Raw genomic sequence first — 21361 nt, forward strand, 5'->3', positions numbered from 1 at the left:
TCGTACAAGGTACGCCCAGCTTCTGTCGCGACATGACGGACTTCCTACAGGAACTCAGCAACCATGGACCAGTTGAACCAGGAACATTCCTCGTCACAATGGACGTCTCGGCACTCTACACCAGCATCCACCATGACGACGGCATTGCTGCAACAGCCTCAGTACTCAACACCGACAACTGCCAATCTCCAGACGCAATTCTGCAACTCATCCGCTTCATTCTGGATCACAACGTCTTCACCTTCGACAACAAGTTCTTCATCCAGACGCACGGAACAGCCATGGGGACCAAATTCGCACCCCAATACGCCAACATCTTCATACACAAGTTTGAACAGGACCTACTCACCGCACAGGACCTTCAACCGACATTATACACCAGATACATCGATGACATTTTTTTCATTTGGACCCGCGGCGAAGAATCACTGAAACGACTACACGATGACATTAATAAGTTCCATCCAACCATCAGACTCACCATGGACTACTCTCCAAAATCAGTTGCATTCTTGGACACACTCGTCTCCATCAAGGACGGTCACCTCAGCACTTCGCTTTACCACAAACCCACGGATAACCTCACAATGCTCCACTTCTCCAGCTTCCACCCTAAACACATTAAAGAAGCCATCCCCTATGGACAAGCTCTCCGTATACACAGGATCTGCTCAGACGAGGAGGAGCGTAACAGACATCTACAGACGTTGAAGGATGCCCTCGTACGAACGGGATATGGCACTCGACTCATCGATCGACAGTTCCAACGCGCCACAGCGAAAAACCGCACCGACCTCCTCAGAAGACAAACATGGGACACAACCGACAGAATACCCTTCGTCGTCCAGTACTTCCCCGGAGCGGAGAAACTACGTCATCTTCTTCACAGCCTTCAACACGTCATTGATGAAGATGAACATCTTGCCAAGGTCATCCCCACACCCCCCCTACTTGCCTTCAAACAACCGCGCAACCTCAAACAAACCATTGTTTGCAGCAAACTACCCAGTCTTCAGAACAGTGACCACGACACCACACAACCCTGCCATGGCAATCTCTGCAAGACGTGCCAGATCATCGACATGGATACCACCATTACACGTGAGAACGCCACCCACCAGGTACGCGGTACATACTCGTGCGACTCAACCAACGTTGTCTACCACATACGCTGCAGGAAAGGATGTCCCGAAGCGTGGTACATTGGCGAGACCATGCAGACGCTGCGACAACGAATGAACGGACATCGCGCGACAATCACCAGGCAGGAATGTTCCCTTCCAGTCGGGGAACACTTCAGCAGTCAAGGGCATTCAGCCTCTGATCTCCGGGTAAGCGTTCTCCAAGGCGGCCTTCAGGACCCGCGACAACACAGAATCGCCGAGCAGAAACTTATAGCCAAGTTCCGCACACATGAGTGCGGCCTCAACCAGGACCTGGGATTCATGTCGCATTACATTCATCCCCCCATCTGGCCTGCGAAATCCTACCAACTGTCCTGGCTTGGTACAATTCACACCTCTTTAACCTGGGGTTACCCCATCTCTGGATCTGTAAAGATTTAATCACCTGCTAATGCTCGCATTCCGAGCATTGTCTGGCATCTTTGAATCTGTCTATATATATGTTTCTGGAACATACCTCTTCATTCACCTGAGGAAGGAGCAGCGCTCCGAAAGCTAGTGACATCGAAACAAACCTGTTGGACTTTAACCTGGCGTTGTAAGACTTCGTACTAAAATTGCATGACACGAAACAGTCCCCGCCCACTAGAACACCGCCCACGGCCCGCCCATTTCCCGGCCATGCCTCGACCCCGCCCCCTGCCTCAGCCCACCCCTTCGCCCTGCCCACTGCCCGCCATCTGCCCCCGCCCCTGCCACCATCCCAACTCCTCCCACCGCCCCGCCCCATCACCGCACCTCTCCCGGCCCCGCCGCGCCCCACCCCTGCTCCCGCCCACCCCTGGCCCTACCCCCTCTCCTGGCCTGCCCCGCCCCCTCTCCCGCCTCCCTTTCCCGGCCCTGCCTCCCTCTCCCGGCTCCGCCCCCTCCTCCCGGCCCTGCCTCCCTCTCCTGGCCCCGCCCCCCTCCCCCGGCCCCACCTCCCTCTCCCGGCCCCGCCTCCCTCTCCCGGTCCCGCCCCCCCTCTCCCGGCCGCAGCCCCTCTCCCGGCCCCGCCCCTCCTCCATGCCTCGACCCCTCCTCCATGCCCCGCCTCCCTCACCCGGCCCCGCCTCCCTCCCCCGGCCCCGCCACCCTCTGCCGGCCCCGCCTCCCTCTCCCGGCCCCGCCCCGCTCTCACGGCCCTGCCTCCCTCTGCCGGCCCCGCCTCCCTCTCCCGGCCCCGCCCCGCTCTCCCGGCCACGCCCCCCTCTCCCGGCCCCGCCCCGCTCTCCCGGCCCCGCCCCCCTCTCCCTCTGTCTATCCCGGGCCGCGATGCCTCGGGCTCTCCCGCAGCTCCTGGCTGAGGCCGGTCAGCCCGAGGTTCTGCGATTCTGGGAGCAGCTGTCGGCGGAGGAGCGGCGGCTCCTGGCGGCCGGGCTGGAGCGGCTGGAACCGGGGGAGCTGCGGGCTCACTGCGAGGAGGCGGCCCGGGCCCGGCAGCGACACACCAAACCCAGAGACCGGCTGATGGAGCCGCTTCCCGGGGAGGCGACCGGCAGCTCCATCCGCACCGACACTGAGAGCCTGAGGAGCTGGAGGGAGCGGGGTGAGGGAGGGGAGGGAGCGGGGTGAGGGAGGGGAGGGAGCGGGGTGAGGGAGGGGAGGGAGCGGGGTGAGGGAGGGGAGGGAGCGGGGTGAGGGAGGGGAGGGAGCGGGGTGAGGGAGGGGAGGGAGCGGGGTGAGGGAGGGGAGGGAGCGGGGTGAGGGAGGGGAGGGAGCGGGGTGAGGGAGGGGAGGGAGCGGGGCGAGGGAGGGGATGGGGGAGGGAGCGGGGCGAGGGAGGGGATGGGGGAGGGAGCGGGGTGAGGGAGGGGAGGGAGTGGGGTGAGGGAGGGGAGGGAGTGGGTTGAGGGAGGGGAGGGAGTGGGTTGAGGGAGGGGAGGGAGGGGATGGGGGAGAGGAGGGAGCGGGGTGAGGGAGAGGAGGGAGCGGGGTGAGGGAGGGGAGGGAGTGGGGTGAGGGAGGGGAGGGAGGGGGGGAGGGGAGGGAGGGGATGGGGGAGGGGAGGGAGCGGGGTGAGGGAGGGGAGGGAGCGGGGTGAGGGAGGGGAGGGAGCGGGGTGAGGGAGGGGAGGGAGCGGGGTGAGGGAGGGGAGGGAGCGGGGTGAGGGAGGGGAGCGGGGTGAGGGAGGGGAGGGAGCGGGGTGAGGGAGGGGAGGGAGCGGGGTGAGGGAGGGGAGGGAGCTGGGTCCGGGAGGGGAGGGAGCTGGGTCCGGGAGGGGAGGGAGCGGGGTGAGAGAGGGGAGGGAGCGGGGTGAGAGAGGGGAGGGAGGCGGGAGGGGAGGGAGCGGGGTGAGGGAGGGGAGGAGGGAGCGGGGTGAGGGAGGGGAGGAGGGAGCGGGGTGGGGGAGGGGAGGAGGGAGCGGGGTGGGGGAGGGGAGGAGGGAGCGGGGTGGGGGAGGGGAGGAGGGAGCGGGGTGGGGGAGGGGAGGAGGGAGCGGGGTGGGGGAGGGGAGGAGGGAGCGGGGTGTGGGAGGGGAGGAGGGAGCAGGGTGTGGGAGGGGAGGGAGCAAGGGGAGGGGAGAGAGCGGGATGAGGGAGGGAGTTGGGGGAGGGGGATTGAGGGAGCGAGCGGGGGGGCAGCAGTGAGGGCTGGGGGGGAAATTTGTGCTCTGCCCCTGGTTAACAGGGCCTCATTGAAACAGGAGTTCACTTGTGCTCGTCTTGTGACTGGGAGAATCAACAGGAAGCTGCACCATTCCAGCACACAGATCCTCTCACAGGCGGTTTGAGGCTGGTTTCTCTTTCCAGAATGTTCACCCACAATTTGGCTACTGCTGAGCCTCACAATGCTGAGCATTCAGCACAAACCCGACACACACTACTGCCTGGATCAGGAGTGACCCCAGCCCACGTTCTGAGAGACCGCTCTCCCAGTTTTGGAACAAGACCCCCAGATGTTAGTAAGGAGGACTGGTCGTTTCCTGTGTTTTTAAAAAAAAATCTTTATTGTCACAAGTAGGCTTACATTAACACTGCAATGAAGTTACTGTGAAACTTTCCCCACATTCCGCCACCTGTTTGGGTACACAAGAGGGAGAAATCAGCACGTCCAAAATACCTAACAGCACGTCTTTTGGGACTTCCGGGAGGAAACCGGAACACCCGGAGGAAACCCACGCAGACACTGAGAACGTGCAGACTCCACACAGACGGTAACCCAAATCGGGAATCGAACCTGGGACCCTGGAGCTGTGAACAACAGTGCTACCCACTGTGCTACTGTGACGCCCACTTGGGTCGATGCCGGGTGAATTAGCAGTTGGATGAAACTGAGTGCTTGCTCGGCCATTTCATTGAATCCTTACAATGCAGAAGGGTGCCATTCGGTCCATCGAGTCTGCACTGACCCTTCCAAAGAACACAGTTCTGTCACTGGGGTGCAGTGCTGATGGGGATAGGTCTTTTTCTGTATAACACTGGGGTACAGTTCTGGTGGCGATGGTTTTTTACAATGGTTTTATTACAATCCTAGACTAGACCCCATCAGAATCATAGAATTTACAGTGCAGAAGTAGGCCATTTGGCCCATCGAGGCCTTGGAAAGAGCACCCTACCTAAGCCCACACCTCCACCCTATGCTCGTACCCCACTTAACCATTTTTGGACACCAAGGGCAATTTATCATGGCCAATCCACCTAACCTGCATATCTTTGGTCTGTGGGAGGAAACCCACGCACACACGGGGAGAACGTGCAGACTCCGCACAGACAGTGACCCAAGGCGGGAATCGAACCTGGGACCCTGGAGCTGTGAAGCTACTGTGCTGCCTTAGTAACTAGGAGACTGGACAGAAACCCCAATATTCTGTAAGTCTGTGAGGAAAGGATACCTCGCTCCAGGAGTGATTTCACAAAGAGGTAGGGATGTGAGAGATTAAAACAAACTTTATTACTGAAATATCATTAAAATATCTTCAACATCACATCAGAAAATAACTTAAAATTACCGCTTAAACAAAAGTACACAATACAGTGAATACAATACCCTTAACTGCTATGTTTTTCCTACTCAAACATCAAGAAAAAAAAACCCATCTCGGCGCTCAATCCACTATTAAATACCAATGACATTCAGGAATACTCTGTTTACAGAGATGTTCTTTGAGAAAGAGAGATCTCTTGACACTGCTTTGAAGAAAAGATCTGATTCCTGTCAGACCCATGCAGAAACTCTGGCTGTATGTCTTCAGAAGCTGTTTTGTTCACCTTTCCAATCACACTGCTCTTCTATCTGCTGCAGTCTCACACACACTAACCCAGGCTTTTAACCCCCACTGCACCAAATACCTAAAATACAATACATCTTTAAAAAAAATCACAGGTATGTCACTATAGCACGGGTACAGTACTGGCAGGGATGTGTCTGTCACTATAACACTGGGGTATAGTACTGGTGGGGACAGGTCTATCACTATAACACGGGTACAGTACTGGCGGGGATGTGTCTGTCACTATAACACTGGGGTATAGTACTGGTGGGGACAGGTCTATCACTATAACACGGGTACAGTACTGGTGGGGATGGGTCTGAGACTATTAACACTGGGGCACAGTGCTAGTGGGGACAGGTCTGTCCCTGTAAAACACTGGGATACAGTACTGGTGGGGACGGGTCTGTCACTGTATAACACTGGGATACAGTACTGGTGGGGACGGGTCTGTCACTGTATAACACTGGGATACAGTACTGGTGGGGACGGGTCTGTCACTATAACACTGGGATACAGTACTGGTTGGGACTTGTCTGCCTTGTATAACACTGGGGTACAGTACTGGTGGGGACAGCTGTATAACACTGCTAGATACCATGTTTGAGTACAGGTCACTATCATGGGGTACCCAGCTGATTGTTTGCGTGTCTGCTTTAGCTGCAGGTTCAGTTTTTATCCTTCTCTTCTAGGTTTCCATGAGATCTCCGAAAATCATGTGGCTGTTCTGCTTTTGGCTGGCGGGCAGGGTACCAGGCTGGGTGTGCAGTATCCAAAGGGGATGTATGATGTTGGGCTGCCGAGTGCGAAAACACTTTACCAGATCCAGGCAGAACGGATTTGTAAAGTTCAGCAGCTGGCTGAACAAAAACTCGGCAAGAAATGCACAGTTCCTTGGTGAGTATCAACTATACCATGTGTGTATCTTACTGCCAGTACAGCAAGGTGACAGGACAGCACAGCTAATAAAACATAGAGTACCCTAGGCTTTCTTAATAAGGGCATAGAGTACAAGAGCAAGGAAGTTATGTTAAACTTGTATAAGAACTGGCCCCGCTTGTACAAGGATCAAGAGCAAGAGGGCACAGATTTAAAGTGTTTGGCAAATAAAATCGCAAATGAGAAAAGCCCTTTTTACTGACTTCTTAACTATTCTTGAAGTAGTCGATAAACGGTTTCCATCTCCGGGCAATCCCCTCCACAGTCCCTCTCAAGGTGAACTTGATCTTTGCCAACCTGAGGAATTCCGCGAGGTCGCTCACCCACACCCTGGTTTCGACAGCCCCGTCCCTCCATTCCAGCAAGATCTATCTCTAGGCCCTCACATGCAAGTACCGGAACCCATTCCTGCTGGACAGCTCATTTTCCTCTACCAGCCCCTCCCAATCTCGAACAGCTGCCCCCAATGAGTAGATCCCCACCTGCCACCACCATCCCCCGGAATCCCGCGTCTAGCCCATCTGGAGCGAACATGATTCCCGCAGATCGGTGCCCAAACCGAGGCCCCCTCCAGCCTCGGGTGCTGCCGCCACTGTCCCCACACCCTCGGGGCTGCCACCACCACCGGACTTGTGGAGTACCCGACCGGCGAAAGCGGCAGAGGCGCTGTCAACAGTGCCCCTAAGATCGAGTCCTTACAAGAGGCTGCCTCCATAAGCTCCCACACCAACCCCTCCCCAACTACCCATTTCCTAACCATGGTTATATTTGCTGCCCAGCAAACCTGGCAGGGCCAGCCCGCCCCCCCTCAACATCCCCTCCTCTAATATGCCCTTGATCCCCTCAATATCTTCCAGTGGATTCGATATATAAAGTAATAAGTTGTCTGCATACAGAGAGACCCTATGCTCTCCCCCGCACTATCCCCTGCCAATCCCTTGACCTCTATGGCGTTAAGCGCCATTGCCAATGATTCTATCTCCAAGGCAAAAAGCAGCAGGGAGAGTGGGCATCCCTGATTCGTCCCACGCTGCAACCTAAAATACCCCAAACTCACCCGGTTCGTTCGTACACTCGCTGCCGGCGCCCAGTACAACAACCGGACCCAATCCACAAACCCTTGCCCGAACCCAATCCGCCCAGCACCTCCCACAAGTAGTCCAATTCTACCCGGTCAAAGGCCTTCTCCGCATCCATAGCGACTGCTACCTCCATAATTTCAGCCCTCCTGAGGCAATAGCACACAGAAAAAAAGGTGCACTCACCCAGCACACGACCATCCAGCATCTCACCAGAGACCCCCACAAAAAAAGAAGAACCATCCCTGAGTGAAAAAAGGTTCTCCGACCCCCCCCCCCCCCCCCCGGAGAAACAAAAACATAATAAACATAAAAACACAGTAGAAATAAAAACTCCCCAGCAAGGGGGGGCAAAGAGAACCAACATCCCCAGACACTTCCACCAAAGTTCAATGTCCTCCTTGTGCCAGTCCATTGTCACTAGCAAACTCCATCACCTCCTCCGGTGTACCAAAGTAATACTCCGGGCATTGTGGTTCACTCAGAGGCAGGCTGGGTACAACATCCCGAACTTCACCCCCTTCTTAAAGAGGGCAGACATAACTTGATTGAAACCCACTCTCCTCCTGGCCAGTTCCACACCCAGGTCCTGGTATACCCATCGCTCATTACCCTCCCCGGTACATCTCCTCGTCTCCCTCGCTCACCTCAAGGATCTTGAGGATTTTCCTCACACCCTGGCATTCTTTAATTGGGGGCAGCTGTTCGAGATTGGGAGGGGCTGGTAGAGGAAAATGAAGGATCTTCCCTTATCGAGGAATCGGTGTGACCTCACCACCATCGCCCTCGGCCGTTTGTTCCTCCTGCGGCTTCCTCCTCAGCGCCCGATCAACCTCCAGGGGCTGGTCGAAGGCCCCCTTCCCCAACAGCTTCTCCAGCATCTTGGCTACAAAAGAGCCAGCGTCCGCACCCTCGATGTCCTCTGGCAAACCCACAATCCTCAAATTCTGCCTCCAGGAGCGGTTCTCCAGATCCTCCATTTCCTCCTTGAGCCGCTTCTGGGTATCCCTCAACATCCCGATTTTGGCCGCCAACAAAGTAAACTGCTCCTCGTGCTCCCCCACCGCCTGCTTCACCTGGATTGCCCGACTTTGGGTCTCCAACCTCCGCTCTACACGGTCAATCCCTGCCCGTCTTCACCTTGTCCTCCAGAGCTTCCCTTCTCGTTGAACCTTTCATTCAAAAAGTCCACCAGCTGCTCCATCAACCATTGGGCTGATCAGGCCGACCCCTTGCTCTCTGCCATCGTTCCCTGTGTCGCAGAAAGAGTTTCTTGCTCTTGCATCTCCTTTCTTCTAAAACCACTTCTGATCCACGAATCTGTTCAGCGGTGAAGTATAGTCTTCCTCTCCTGCACCTTTTTCCTTCAAAACATCCGCCCGTTAATCGGGGAAATGGACCAACAAAACCACCTCGAGTGGGAGTGCCAAATGTGCGACCACTTACACCATGGTCGCCACCTGAAGTCTCAGTGTCTTTTCTTTGCCCCCTCTAGGTACATCATGACCAGTGAATTCACGTTGGAACCCACACAGAAATTCTTCACTCTGCACAACTACTTTGGTCTGGTCAAGTCCAATGTCGTCATGTTTGAACAGCAGATGCTACCCGCTGTTGATTTCAATGGGAAGATCATTCTGGAACAGAAAGGGAAGATTGCCATGGCTCCAGGTTGATGCAGTTTTTAAAAAACAATCACACTTTCTGTCCCCTTCTCCCATTACCTTACCCATTCCGGTCTGAGCCAGGGGCTGGATCCGAGGACAACCGATCCCCAGGCTGTGTGTTCAGCTCAGTATGAGGATCAGCAGTGTGAGCTGCCACTGATCTTCCCCTCTCCTCCTCCATTCATCACCAGAGTACTCAAACCAATTATGCTGCCTTGACTGCAGCCATGTCTGCTATCCCTCCTCCATTGCACATTTTATGCTCCTTTTGTTCCACCACATTTTAATGTTCACATTTTAAAGGACAAGGCCACCCAGTGCCTTTGCATGGTAGCACAGTGGTTAGCACAGTTGCTTCACAGCACCAGGGTCCCAGGTTTGATTCCCGACTTGGGTAACTGTCTGTGCGGAGTCTGCACATTCTCGACGTGTCTGCGTGGGTTTCCTCCGGGTGCTCCGGTTTCGTCCCACAAGTCCTGAAAGATGTGCTGTTAGGTGAATTGGACATTGTTATGGGCGAGGCTGTTATGGGCGAGGCGTTTTCAGAACCCCAAAATGAAATGAAATGTATCATGGAGTTCAACCAACCTCTCCCTTTAATGTATTTGTTGCTTTTCCTAGCACATGGCTTTTTTTCCCTAGGTGTGGGATTACAATTATGGACATGTGGGTTTTTAAACACTAAACACTGTTTATTCCATGAGCTCAACTTAATATCTTAAATAAACATTGGATCTCTTAACACCCCTTACTTCAAAGATAACTCAGAAAATATTATAACAGTAAATAATTCCTCAAAATGCTCCTTCAAACTTCCAAGAGACTTAACACCTTTAAACAGTATCACAACAGGTTAAAGGATATATATATTTTCTGTAGAATGGCAGGGTTATATTAGCTTGGTTGATTTCAGCTCCAGCACCTTGTTTTTTTTCCTGCAGCTCTCTGGACACACACAACCTGCTTTCTCCAACTGCAAAACTAAACTGCAAAACTTGCAGCTCTCTGGAATCACACAGACACCCACACTGCTTTTTAAACTGCAACCAAAAACCTGCAAAATGGCTGACCTGAGCTGAGCTCCACCCACTCTTACATCACTGTTTTCTTAAAGGTACATTGCTTAAACATCCAGTTCTTAAAGGCACTCTCACATGACAACATTCTGAATTCTCCCTCAGTGTGGCGACTGAGGCTTTTCACAGTAACTTCATTGCAGTGTTAATGTAATCCTAATGGGGATTTGTGACAATAAAGATTATTATCAACACTTCCCAAATCGCTCACCATCTAAGAAATACTCTGCACCTCAGTTCCTCCTGCCAAAGTGGTAACCTCACACTTATCCACATGTTCCATCTGCCATGTCCTTAGCCGCTCACTAAGCCTGTCCAAATCCCCTTGAAGCCTCTTTGCATTACCCTCACATTCCCATCTAGCTTTCTTTCATCTGCAAAATTGGAAATATTACATTTGGCCCCCACATCCAAATCATTGATATATATTGTGAACTGCTGGAGCCCAAGTACTGATCCTTGTGATACCTCATCCCGCCAACCCGAGAAGGACCCATTTATTCCGAATCTCTGTTTCTGTCCGGAATCAAATCCTCAATCCCAGGCGTTCTAATTTTGTTTGCTAACTTTGTGTGAGACCTTATCGAAAGCCTTCTGAAAATTCAAATACATCACTTCCACTGGTTTCCCCTTATCAATTCTGCTGGTAACATCCTGAAAGAAAACTCCAACAGCTTTGTCAAACATAGTTTCCCTTCCATAAATCCATGTTGACTCTTGCCAATCACATTATTTTCCAAAGGTCGAGTTATCGCAGCCATTAGAATAGATTCTCGCATTTGCCCTACTACAGATGCTAGGTTAATGGGTCTGTAGTTCCCTGTTTTTTCTCTCCTTCCCTTCCTAAATGGTGGGGTGACATTTGCCACCTTCCAATCTGCAGTCACCATTCCAGAACCTATGGAATTTTGGAAGATGCATTTATCTATCCACAGCCAACTCTTTCAACTCTCTGAGATGTAGATTATCGGGTCCTGGGGATTTATCAACCTTCAGTCCCATCATTTCTTCAATACTATTCTTATACTAATAACTTCACATTCTCACTAGTCCCTTGGTTTGCTAATTAGCCCTTTTCCATTGCACATACTAGATCTAAAATAGCTCCTTCCTAGTTGGTTCTGCAAAATACTATCCCAGAAAACCACATTGTCCATGTCCCAGGGACTCCTCCACAGCTCTAGTGCTCAGTAGATTAACAGTCTATATGTAGATTGAAGTCTCCCATAGTTATTATATTGCCCTTGTTCCATAGATCTTGCTAATCCTCTCTGATAATACATCCTGGTGCCCACACCATAGCCAAGTTAATTTGAACCATATGAACAAGGAGCAGGAGGAGTTTATTCAACACCTCTAATCTGCGCCATTTAGAGTCATTGAGGTCTACACAGAAAAGGCCCATCACATCTGTGCCGGTCAAAAACAACTACCTAACCATTCTAATCCCATTTCCCAGCACTTGGCCCATAGCCTTGTATGCCTTGGCATCGCACCTCTAAATAAGGCAATGAGTTCCAGACTCCCACCACCCTCTGGCTGAAAATGTTTTTCCTCTCAGCCCTCTAAACCTCCTGTCCCTTTACCTTAAATCTATACCCCTGGTCATTGATCCCTCTACCAAGTTTTTTTCCTGTCCACTTCATCTATACCCCTCATAATTTTATACATCTCAATCTTCTCCCCCCCCCCCCCCAAGGAAAACAACCCCAGTCTATCCAATTTGTCTTCATAGCTAAAACTCTCCAGCCCAGACAACATCCTGGTAAATCTCTTCTGCACCCTTTCAAGTGCTACCACATCCCTCCTATAATGTGGATTCCAGAACTGCACACAATAAAGTAGTTGTGGCCTAACCAACTTTTTATACATGTTACCAGCATAACCTCCTTGCTCTTAACTCTATGCCTTGGCTAATAAAGGCAAATATATCATAATCTTGAATGTTTCAGCCAAGTAATTTCTTAACTCTTTTGAACTCCAGTGGAAACAAACCTGACCTCTCCAACCTTTCCATAAGACAACCCGCCATTCCTGGTATTAGTCAAGTAAACCTCTGAACTGCTTCTAACACACTGAACATTTTTCCTTCAATAAGGAGACCAATACTGTACACAATACCCCAAATGTGGTCTCACCAATGCCTGTACAACAGAAGCACAACCTCCCTACTTTTGTATTTATTTCCCCTTGCAGTAAACAATAACATTCTATTAGCTTTCCTAATCACTTGTTGTACCTGCATACCAGCTTTTAGTGATTCATGAGTTAGGACACCCAGATCCCTCTGCATCTCAGAGCTCTGAAATCTCTCACCATTTAGATAATATGATTTTTTTTTTAAAATTCTTCCTGCCAAAATGGACAACTTCATATTTTTCCACATTATACTCCATTTGCCAGATCTTTGCCCACTCGCCTAACCTGTCAATGTCCCTTTATAGCCTCCTTATAGCCTCTTCACAACTTACTTTCCTACCTATTTTTGTCATCGGCAAATTTCGCATCCATCCCTTCATCCAAATCATTTATACAAGTTGTAAACAGTTGAGGTCCCAGCACTGATCCCTGTGGCATGCCACTCGTTGCACCTTGCCAAGCTAGAAAAAGACCCATTTATGCCTACTCTGTTTCCTGTTCACTAGCCAATCTTCTTTCCATGCTGATATGTTATCCCGTATAACATATTTTATTTTCCATCATAACCTTTGATGTGGCACCTTATCAAATGCTTTCTGGAAATCTAAGTACAGTACATCCACCGGTTCACCTTTACCCACAGCACATGTTACTTCCTTAAGGAACTCTCGAAGTTGGTTAAACATTATTTCCCTTTCACAAAACCACATTGACTCTGCCTGATTACCTTGAACTTATTCAAATGCCCTGCCAAAACTTCTTATTAGCTTCTAACATTTTCCCAAAGACAGATGTTAAACTAATCGGCCTGTAGGTTCCTGCTTTCTATCTTCCTGTTTGAATAATGGAGTTACATTTGCTCACTTTCAATCTAATTGGACCGTCCCAGAAACTAGGGGGTTTTGGAAAATTAAAATAATGCATCAACTATCTCTCAAGGCTGAAGTCCAATAGGACTGGGGCACTTGGCAGTGCTCCCCAATAGCATGAGCAAATCACCAGTGTGGTCCTGACTCTATAGAAACAACCTGTCTGGTCTGTATAGGCACCATCTCCAGAACCAGTCCAAATCTCCCAGGAATCTAATGCCCTCCCTCTTGTACCATCGTTCCAGGTCCCTCGTGTTCACCTGCTTTATTGTGCAATCATCTGAAGTGAGAATAGGAGGAATTGTGAATCTTTGGAATTCTCTGCCCCAGAGGCTGTGGAAGCTCAGACACAGAATATGTTAAAAACTGAGATCCATAGATTGCTACATTTAGGGCAGCATGGTGGCACAGTGGTTAGCACTGCTGTCGCAAGGTGGTTAGCACTGCTGTCTCATAGTGCCAGGGACTCGGTTTCGATTCTGACCTTCACATTCTCCCTGTGTCTGCGTGGGTTTCCTCCGGGTGCTCCGGTTTCCTCCCACAGTCCTAAGATGTGCTGGTTAGGTAGATTGGCCATGCTAAATTGCCTCTTAGTGGGGTTAGGGGGGGCGTGGGGCCTAGGTAGGGTGCTCTTTTGGAGGGCTGATGCAGACTCGATGGGCCGAATGGCCTCCACTGTAGGGATTCTGTGATTCTATGATACATATTAAAAACATCAAGGGATACGGGAATATTGCAGGAAAGTGATGTTGCAGTAGATGGTCAGTCAAGATTTCATTGAATAGCAGAGCAGGTTTGAAGGATGAATTGCATCGTAGGAACATTGGAGCAGGAGTAGACTATTCAGCCCATCGAGCCCACTCCATCATTCATGCGGTCATAGCTGATGATCCACTTCAATGCCTTTCTCCTCACACCATCCCCATATCCCTTTCTGTCTCTGGTATTTAGAAATCTATCAATCTCTGCTTCAAACCTGCTCAATGACTGAGCTTGCACAGCCCTCTGGGTAGAGATTCCAAAGATTTATAAAGTTCTGGAGTACAATTGAAGCAAGACTTCTCCTGTATTCAGATCCACTTGTAATAAAGGCTAACATACCATTGGCCTTCCTGATTGATTGCAACTTCTGCATGTTAGGTGACTGACTGACATGGACACCCCAGGTCCCTTTGTACATCTGCACTTTCTAATCTCTTATCATTTAAGAGATAAATACTTCTGCTCCTATTTGTTATGTTCTTATGAATATCAGCAAGATAAACTAGTATTTTCTAAATGGTAACAGACCAGGATTCATGGATGAGTATATTGCTGAGGGCCGGGTCGCTTGCCGAGGCCGGGATGTGGGTCGCTGGCCGGGGGCCGCTGGGTCAATTGCTGGAAGCTGGGCCGGGGCATGGCCGGTTGCTGAGTGTGTCCTGTGCTTGCTTGACAGACGGAAATGGTGGCTTATATCGAGCTCTGACTAACAACAAGATTCTGGAGGATATGGACCGTCGAGGGATTCGATTTGTCCATGTGTACTGTGTGGACAACATCCTTGTGAAGATGGCAGACCCAGCCTTCATCGGCTTCTGTGTGGAGAAGGGAGCAGACTGTGGGGCCAAGGTCAGCTGGCCAGATTTAACTCTCCAGTGCTGAGGGAGCCAGTGCAAATGGTAGAGCTTTGTGTTGCTGTGAGACCAAGAGTGTGAGGCCCCTTTAGATATCCACCAGTGGGTAGAGCATTGGCAGCTCAGGTTCACAAGCAATAGCTGACCCTTCCCAATCATTTCAGGCCCTGCTCTGCCCTGGCCTCATCCTCCCACTGGCCAGGCTCTGGCCCCGAACCCTACCCTATTCCCCCTGCAGCTGGGTCCCAGCCATGCCCCAACCCCAGTCTGGCCCTGACCTAAATCTTGCCACAATTCTCCCCAGCAGGCCAGGGACTCCTTGATTCTAAAAGACTGACTACAAGTATTGCCTGAGGATGGAATCAATCTTGGTTGTGATGCAGCCTACTCTCCCAGTAACTTGAAATGGTTCCAAAGAAGGAAACCTCTTCATTCATGGGACTGAATAGCAGCAACGTGAGAGGGGTTGTAGTGAAGTCTACAATGCTATTTGAGCTCGGCCTTTGAAAGATGGTGCTGGGATCGAACGACTTTCCATTTGAAGATAATCATTGTTCAAACTCTCCATGTATCATTGTGAAGCTTGCTCTGAATGTGCATGCCCCAGGCCTGCTGTAACATTGATAGTTTTATAGTGTCTGAGCTGAGAACCTGCCCTCTTGACCATGCCTTAGACAGCCCTCTGAACGCGGGTCCCAGAGGTGAAGGATGTCCCCTTTGTGTCCTTAATGCTCCGTTGTGTCCTCAGGTGGTTGAGAAGGCTTACCCCACCGAGCCAGTTGGTGTGGTGTGTTGTGTGGATGGTATCAACCAGGTTGTGGAGTACAGTGAGGTGAGCCAGGCGACTGTGGAGCAGAGGAATGCAGATGGTCGACTTACCTTCAACGCTGGCAATATCTGCAATCACTTCTTCACTGTGGACTTCCTCAAATCGGTGACAGAGTAAGACCCTGCTCTCTGTTATTATCAGTTACCAGTGTCTGTGAGACCGGCCCACTTACCTCTCGAATTTAATTGCTAACCACATTCCTTCTCGGCCTCCATGTTAGCTGATGTTATTAATGGTCCCCCCCTCCATGGGTACTGCCCTCCTCCCCTTTCAATCTTCAGACATAACTATCCTCCTCAAACCAACCACCCCTCCTACCACCCCATTCCCACAGTCCACCTTTTCCCCTCAGTCTCTACAAACTACACCCTCCTTCCCAACCTTTTGTTTACCTCAAGTCCTCGAACATGTCATATCCCAAATCCCTGTCCATCTTTCCTGCTATTCCCTAACCCATGCCTATATCTCCTGCTATGATCAAATATGTGGCCATCTTTTTTGTTTGGTCATGTTTGAGTTCCCCCAATCAGGTTTCTGCTCTGGCCACAGTACCGAAACTGCCCCTATCAATGTCACAGATGACATTCCATGTGATTGTGGGTAAACTATCTCCCTCATCCCTCTCGACCTGTCTGCACCCTTTGACACGGTTTATTAGACCATCCTCCTCTAACACCTTGCCTTGGGTGTTCAGTTCACACCGAATCAGTGATAGCCAGAGGATGACCAGCAGTGTCTTCCTAGTCTTGCACCATTACCTCTAGTGTCCCTCGGAGATCTATCTCTGATAACCCCTTCCTGTTCCTCATCTATCTGCTGCCTCTTGTGACACCATCTGAAAACACGGTGTTGACGTTTATCTCAGCCCCTCCTCTCTGGTTCCTCCCCGGCCTCCATGCTCGGCTGTCTCTCTGACATCTAGTTAAATATTGAGAAATGACCTTCGTCCTCTGCCTGTTAATCTGTAGTGAAAATTTGTTAGCTTCCGTGTACACCCTATTAGCTGGTTTCTGTCAATCTGCATTTCACATTGCTATAAGGTCAATGTTAACAGATACGATTGTTTAAAATATTTACACTCTAGGACACGCATCCGATATCTTCTTTTAGTGCAAGGTTCATTGCTGCTTCCAGTAAGAGATTAAATAAATCAGGTCACAATTTGCATCCTTGTCACAGCTCACCTGTTATTTTAAACCATTCACCCACTTCCCTATTCACACTAATAGGGGAGTTGCTGTCCATGTTGTCAGTTTTCATTTGTTTGTGGATGTGGGAAATGCCAGCATTTAATTTCCCATCCCTAATTGCCATTGAGAAGGGGCAGTGAGCCTCCACGATGGTGTCTGCCTGGCCCAGGTACTTGCCCCTCAGCTGTTCCTGCGTGGTACGGTGGCGCAGTCGTTCGCACGGCTGCCTCACAGCGCCAGGGATCTGGGTTCAATTCCAGTCTTGGGTCACTCTCTGTGTGGAGTCTGCACGTTCTTCCCGTGTCTGCGTGGGTTTTCTCCAGGTGCCCAGCTTCCTCCCACAATCCTAAAATGTGCGGGCTAGGTGGATTGACCATGCTAAATTGCCCCAGAAGTGTTCAAGGATGTACAGGTTAGATGGGGGTTACAGGGATAGGGGGTGGGGAGAGGGGGAGTGGGCCTAGGTAGGGTGCTCTTTTGGAGGGCGGGTGCAGACTGGATGGGCCGAATGGCCTCCTACACTAGGGACTCCATTGGTGCGATGGGTTCACACCAAGTGTGTCACATCGGCAGGATCTCAATTATGGAGAGATTCAAGAAGAGGGATTATTCTCCTTGGTGCAGAGGAAGTTGTTCAGAGGAGGTTCTGGGGTGATGTAACAAAGTGGTCCCGAATTACAACGTGTTTTGATACAATGCATTTCACTGGGCAGGCGGGTCATTAACTAAAGAACATTGAGTAAAGTAATGGGCGAAAGAACTCGAGGGAAGATGAGAAATAGTTTGCACAGTGAGCTGTTATTTGGAATGCGCTACCTGTAACTTGCAACAGGGAATTGGATTAATACTTGCAAAGTGGGGAAAGAGCAGGGGAGTGGCACAAACTGGTAGCTCTTTCAAAGAGGCAGCACGGACATGATGCATGGCCTTCTGTGCTGTGTGCCTCATTCTCTCTATTCTCTTCATTCTCAACCAGAGAGTTTGAACCACAATTGAAGTGTCACGTTGCCGTGAAGAAGATTCCCCACGTCGATGAGAAAGGAAACCCAGTGAAACCAGAGGCACCCAACGGCATCAAGATGGAGAAGTTCGTTTTCGACGTTTTTCAGTTCTCCAAGTGAGTAAGCTGAGCGAGAGGATTTGCTCGCACCTCTGTTTGTCTTTAAGGTTTTCCTCTGATGATGGAAACTCCTGAGGAGTTTGCATGGTCGGAGGTCCTTCCGTCGGTGCAGGAGTAGCTCCCTACGGCATCATCCCATAACCTGAGACAGGCTAGAGAGAGAACTCCTTCACAACTCTCAAAATACTGCACCTACCGGAATTCCGAAATAAAAGCAAATCTGCTGGCAACACCGAGTGGGTCAGGCAGCATCTGCGGAGAGAAGGAGTTGAAGTTTCAGCTTGCTGGCGTTTGGTCAGAATTGGAAGAAGCTGGGGATGTAACAGCTTTTAAGCAAATGTGGAGGTAGAGGGAAATGGGAATGTCGTGTAGGGGGTGGATTTAACCAATGGGGACAAAGAACGGAGGGCAGGAGAGATTAAATGATTAAAGGGGAATGGTGGAAGGCAATGAAGGATGGATCCAGAGGAGCTGGCTATGCCAACAGCAGAATAGGGGAGGAGGGAGGCTTGGAAATGTGGCAGGCCTTGGGAACCTCCACATATCCAGCTGCAGATGACTGTCACAGTTAGCTTGCACTCTCCTCCAGTAACCCTACGGGAAGTAAGTGTAACATGGTGGAGTTGCCTTTGCAATCCCCTGTCCACGCGGACTGTCCACGCGGGCTGTCCACGCGGGCTGTCCACGCGGGCTGTCCACGCGGGCTGTCCACGCGGGCTGTCCACGCGGACTGTCCACGCGGACCGAACAGGAAGAGAATCCGGGTGTGCGCTCAATGATGGGTTTGAGATTGGCTGCTGTGATCTCAATGGAATCTGGAGATGGATCTGTTCCTCACTGAAGATGACAGATAGAACTCGGCATTTGGTGAGTGCAGCTTTCTCCCTCGGGTCAGCGTGTTGGGCCACAGGTTGGTATGTGAGGGCAGCTGACCAGGCCCACGATCCCATTTGTGCTGAAGTCTAAAACATTTCCCTCTGCTCCCATTGGCTAAGGCTACTCCCTGCTCCGTCCCCATTGGCTAAACCCACTCCCCAATCTTTGTTCCCATTTGCTAAACCCACTCTCTGCTTTGTCCCCATTGGTTAAACCCACTCACTGCTCTGCCCCCATTGGCTAAACCCACTCCCCACTCTGTCCCCATTGGTTAAACCCACTCTGCTCTGTCCCCATTGGTTAAACCCACTCCCTGCTCTGTCCCCATTGGCTAAATCCACTCCCTGCTCCCATTGGCAAAACCCACCCCACTCTCTGTCACTATTGGCTAAACACACTCCCCACTCTGTCCCCATTGGTTAGATCCACTCTCTGCTCTGTCCCCATTGGCTCAACCCACTCTCCACTCTGTTCCCATTGGTTAAACCGACTGTCTGCTCTGTCCCCATTGGTTAAACCCACTCCCTGCTCTGTCCCTATTGGTTAAACCCACTCTCTGCTCTGTTCCCATTAGCTAAACGCACTCCCTGCTCCCATTGGTAATTACAAACCTGCCCTGTTCCCATTGTCTAAAACCACTCTCTCACCTCTGTTCCCATTGGTTATACCTGCCTGGAGGTTGCTGTCATGTCTACAGGTTAAAACTGTGCCCCGCTGCCTGATGGTGTTGATGTTTTTCTGTGCAGGAAGTTTGTTGTGTTTGAAGTGTTGAGGGAGGAAGAATTCTCCCCTCTGAAGAATGCAGAAAACGCTGGGAACAAAGATACCCCCTCCAGTGCACGTCGTGCCCTGCTGTGGCAGCACTATCGCTGGGCAGTGCAAGCTGGTGCCCACTTCCTGGATCAGAAGGGCAACCGGATCTCCCCCCTCAACCAGTAGGTTCCTGAAATTAATTTTGTCTCTGCTTGATTAACAGATGGCCCTGTAAACACAGTGAATTCATTATTGCCAGGTTTGTAGATGACAAAAAATAGATGGGAAGGCAAGTGGTGAGAATGACACCAGAGTCTACAGAGGTGCTCGGAGGCAGCAGTACTAACCACTACCACCGTGCCACACAGGTTGAGTAGATTGGGCCTGTGCTCATTGGGGTTTAGAAGAATGAGACATATATGAAATGAAAATGAAAATCGCTTATTGTTACAAGTAGGCTTCAAATGAAGTTACTGTGAAAAGCCCCTAGTCGCCACATTCCGGCGCCTGTTCGGGGAGGCTGTTACGGGAATTGAACCGTGCTGCTGGCCTTCCTTGGTCTGCTTTCAAAGCCAGCGATTTAGCCCTGTGCTAAACAGCCCCTAAGCCCCTATATAGGATTCTCAGGGTCGAGGTCATGGGGAGTGGGTGAGAGTAGGGTCGGAGTAACGGAGTGGGTATGATCGGGCTTGACAGTGTAGATGCTGCGAGGATGTTTCCCTTTGTGGGAGAGTCTAGGACCCGAGGGCTTAATCTCAGTTAAGAGGTAATCCATTTAAGACAGAGATGAGGAAGAATTTCTTCTGAGGGTATTAAATCAATGGAATTCTTTGCCGCAGAGGATGAGTCGTTACACATGTTCAACGGATGTTGGGATAAGGTGGGTAATTGGAGTTGAGGATTGTCAGATCAGTTATGATCTCATTGAATAGCGGAGCAGACGCAGGGCGAATGGCGACCTTTAATGCATCTTTATGGCCTTACCTGAGAGCACCTCTGTCAGTGCAGCACCTCCTCAGTACTGCACGGGAGTGTCAACCGTGATTATCACATCAAGTATGTGGAGTGGGATTGTATCCTCTGCCCATTCCTATCACTGGCCACTGCCCGGATTTGGAGCAGGAAATGCCTTCTCGGAGGGTACCAGAATCTCTTGGTGTGTGCGGTGTGTGCTGGATGGAATATGAACACAGTCCACAGCTCTCCTACAGAAGAGATGGAAAAGCTGAAGCTTGGGATCGGGGTAAGAGGAGTGGGTGGGAGGGTAGGGTCGAGGTAATGTCATCTGTGAGAGTGTAGGGATGTAACGTGGAGTGGGTGAGAGGGTAGAGTCCGGGTAATGTGGAGTGGGTGAGAGGATAGGGTCTGGGTAATGGGGAGTGGGTGAGAGGATAGGGTCTGGGTAATGTGGAGTGGGTGAGAGGGTAGGGTCTGGGTAATGTGGAGTGGGTGAGAGGGTAGGGTCCGGGTAATGTGGAGTGGGTGAGAGGATAGGGTCTGGGTAATGTGGAGTGGGTGAGAGGGTAGGGTCTGGGTAATGGGGAGTAGGTGAGAGGGTAGGGTCAGGGTAACAGTGGGTAGGGTCAGGGTAAATGGGAGTGGGTGAGAGGGTAGGGTCAGGGTAACGGGGAGTGGGTGAGAGGGTAGGGTCTGGGTAACGGGGAGTGGGTGAAGGTAGAGTAGGGGTAACGGAGTGGGTGAGGGTGGAGTCGGAGTAACGGGGTGAGAGGGTAGGGTCGGGGTAACAAAGTGGGTAGGGTCGGGATAACGGGGGGTGGGTGAGAGTGTAGTGTCTGGGTAACGAAGTGGGTAGGGTTGGGATAACGGGGAGT

General features: G+C 51.2%; 1 protein-coding gene across 2 annotated transcripts in view; it reads left to right on the plus strand.

Annotated features, from left to right (window-relative positions):
* Positions 1 to 2401: 2401 nt before the first annotated feature.
* The window catches only part of LOC140399030 (UDP-N-acetylhexosamine pyrophosphorylase-like protein 1), a 29650-nt gene continuing 10690 nt past the window's right edge, over positions 2402 to 21361 (plus strand). The window contains exons 1-7 of one of the 2 annotated variants that reach the window (XM_072488090.1): positions 2402 to 2712; positions 6069 to 6273; positions 8890 to 9065; positions 14584 to 14756; positions 15510 to 15703; positions 17757 to 17897; positions 19523 to 19711. In XM_072488090.1, the coding sequence (XP_072344191.1) occupies positions 2439 to 2712; positions 6069 to 6273; positions 8890 to 9065; positions 14584 to 14756; positions 15510 to 15703; positions 17757 to 17897; positions 19523 to 19711 (1352 nt within the window). In that variant the 5' untranslated portion in view covers positions 2402 to 2438. The remainder of the gene's footprint in view (positions 2713 to 6068; positions 6274 to 8889; positions 9066 to 14583; positions 14757 to 15509; positions 15704 to 17756; positions 17898 to 19522; positions 19712 to 21361) is intronic. The other variant, XM_072488092.1, reaches the window with a different exon arrangement.

This window comes from Scyliorhinus torazame, chromosome 22, assembly GCF_047496885.1.
Source record: "Scyliorhinus torazame isolate Kashiwa2021f chromosome 22, sScyTor2.1, whole genome shotgun sequence".
Lineage (NCBI taxonomy): Eukaryota > Metazoa > Chordata > Chondrichthyes > Carcharhiniformes > Scyliorhinidae > Scyliorhinus > Scyliorhinus torazame.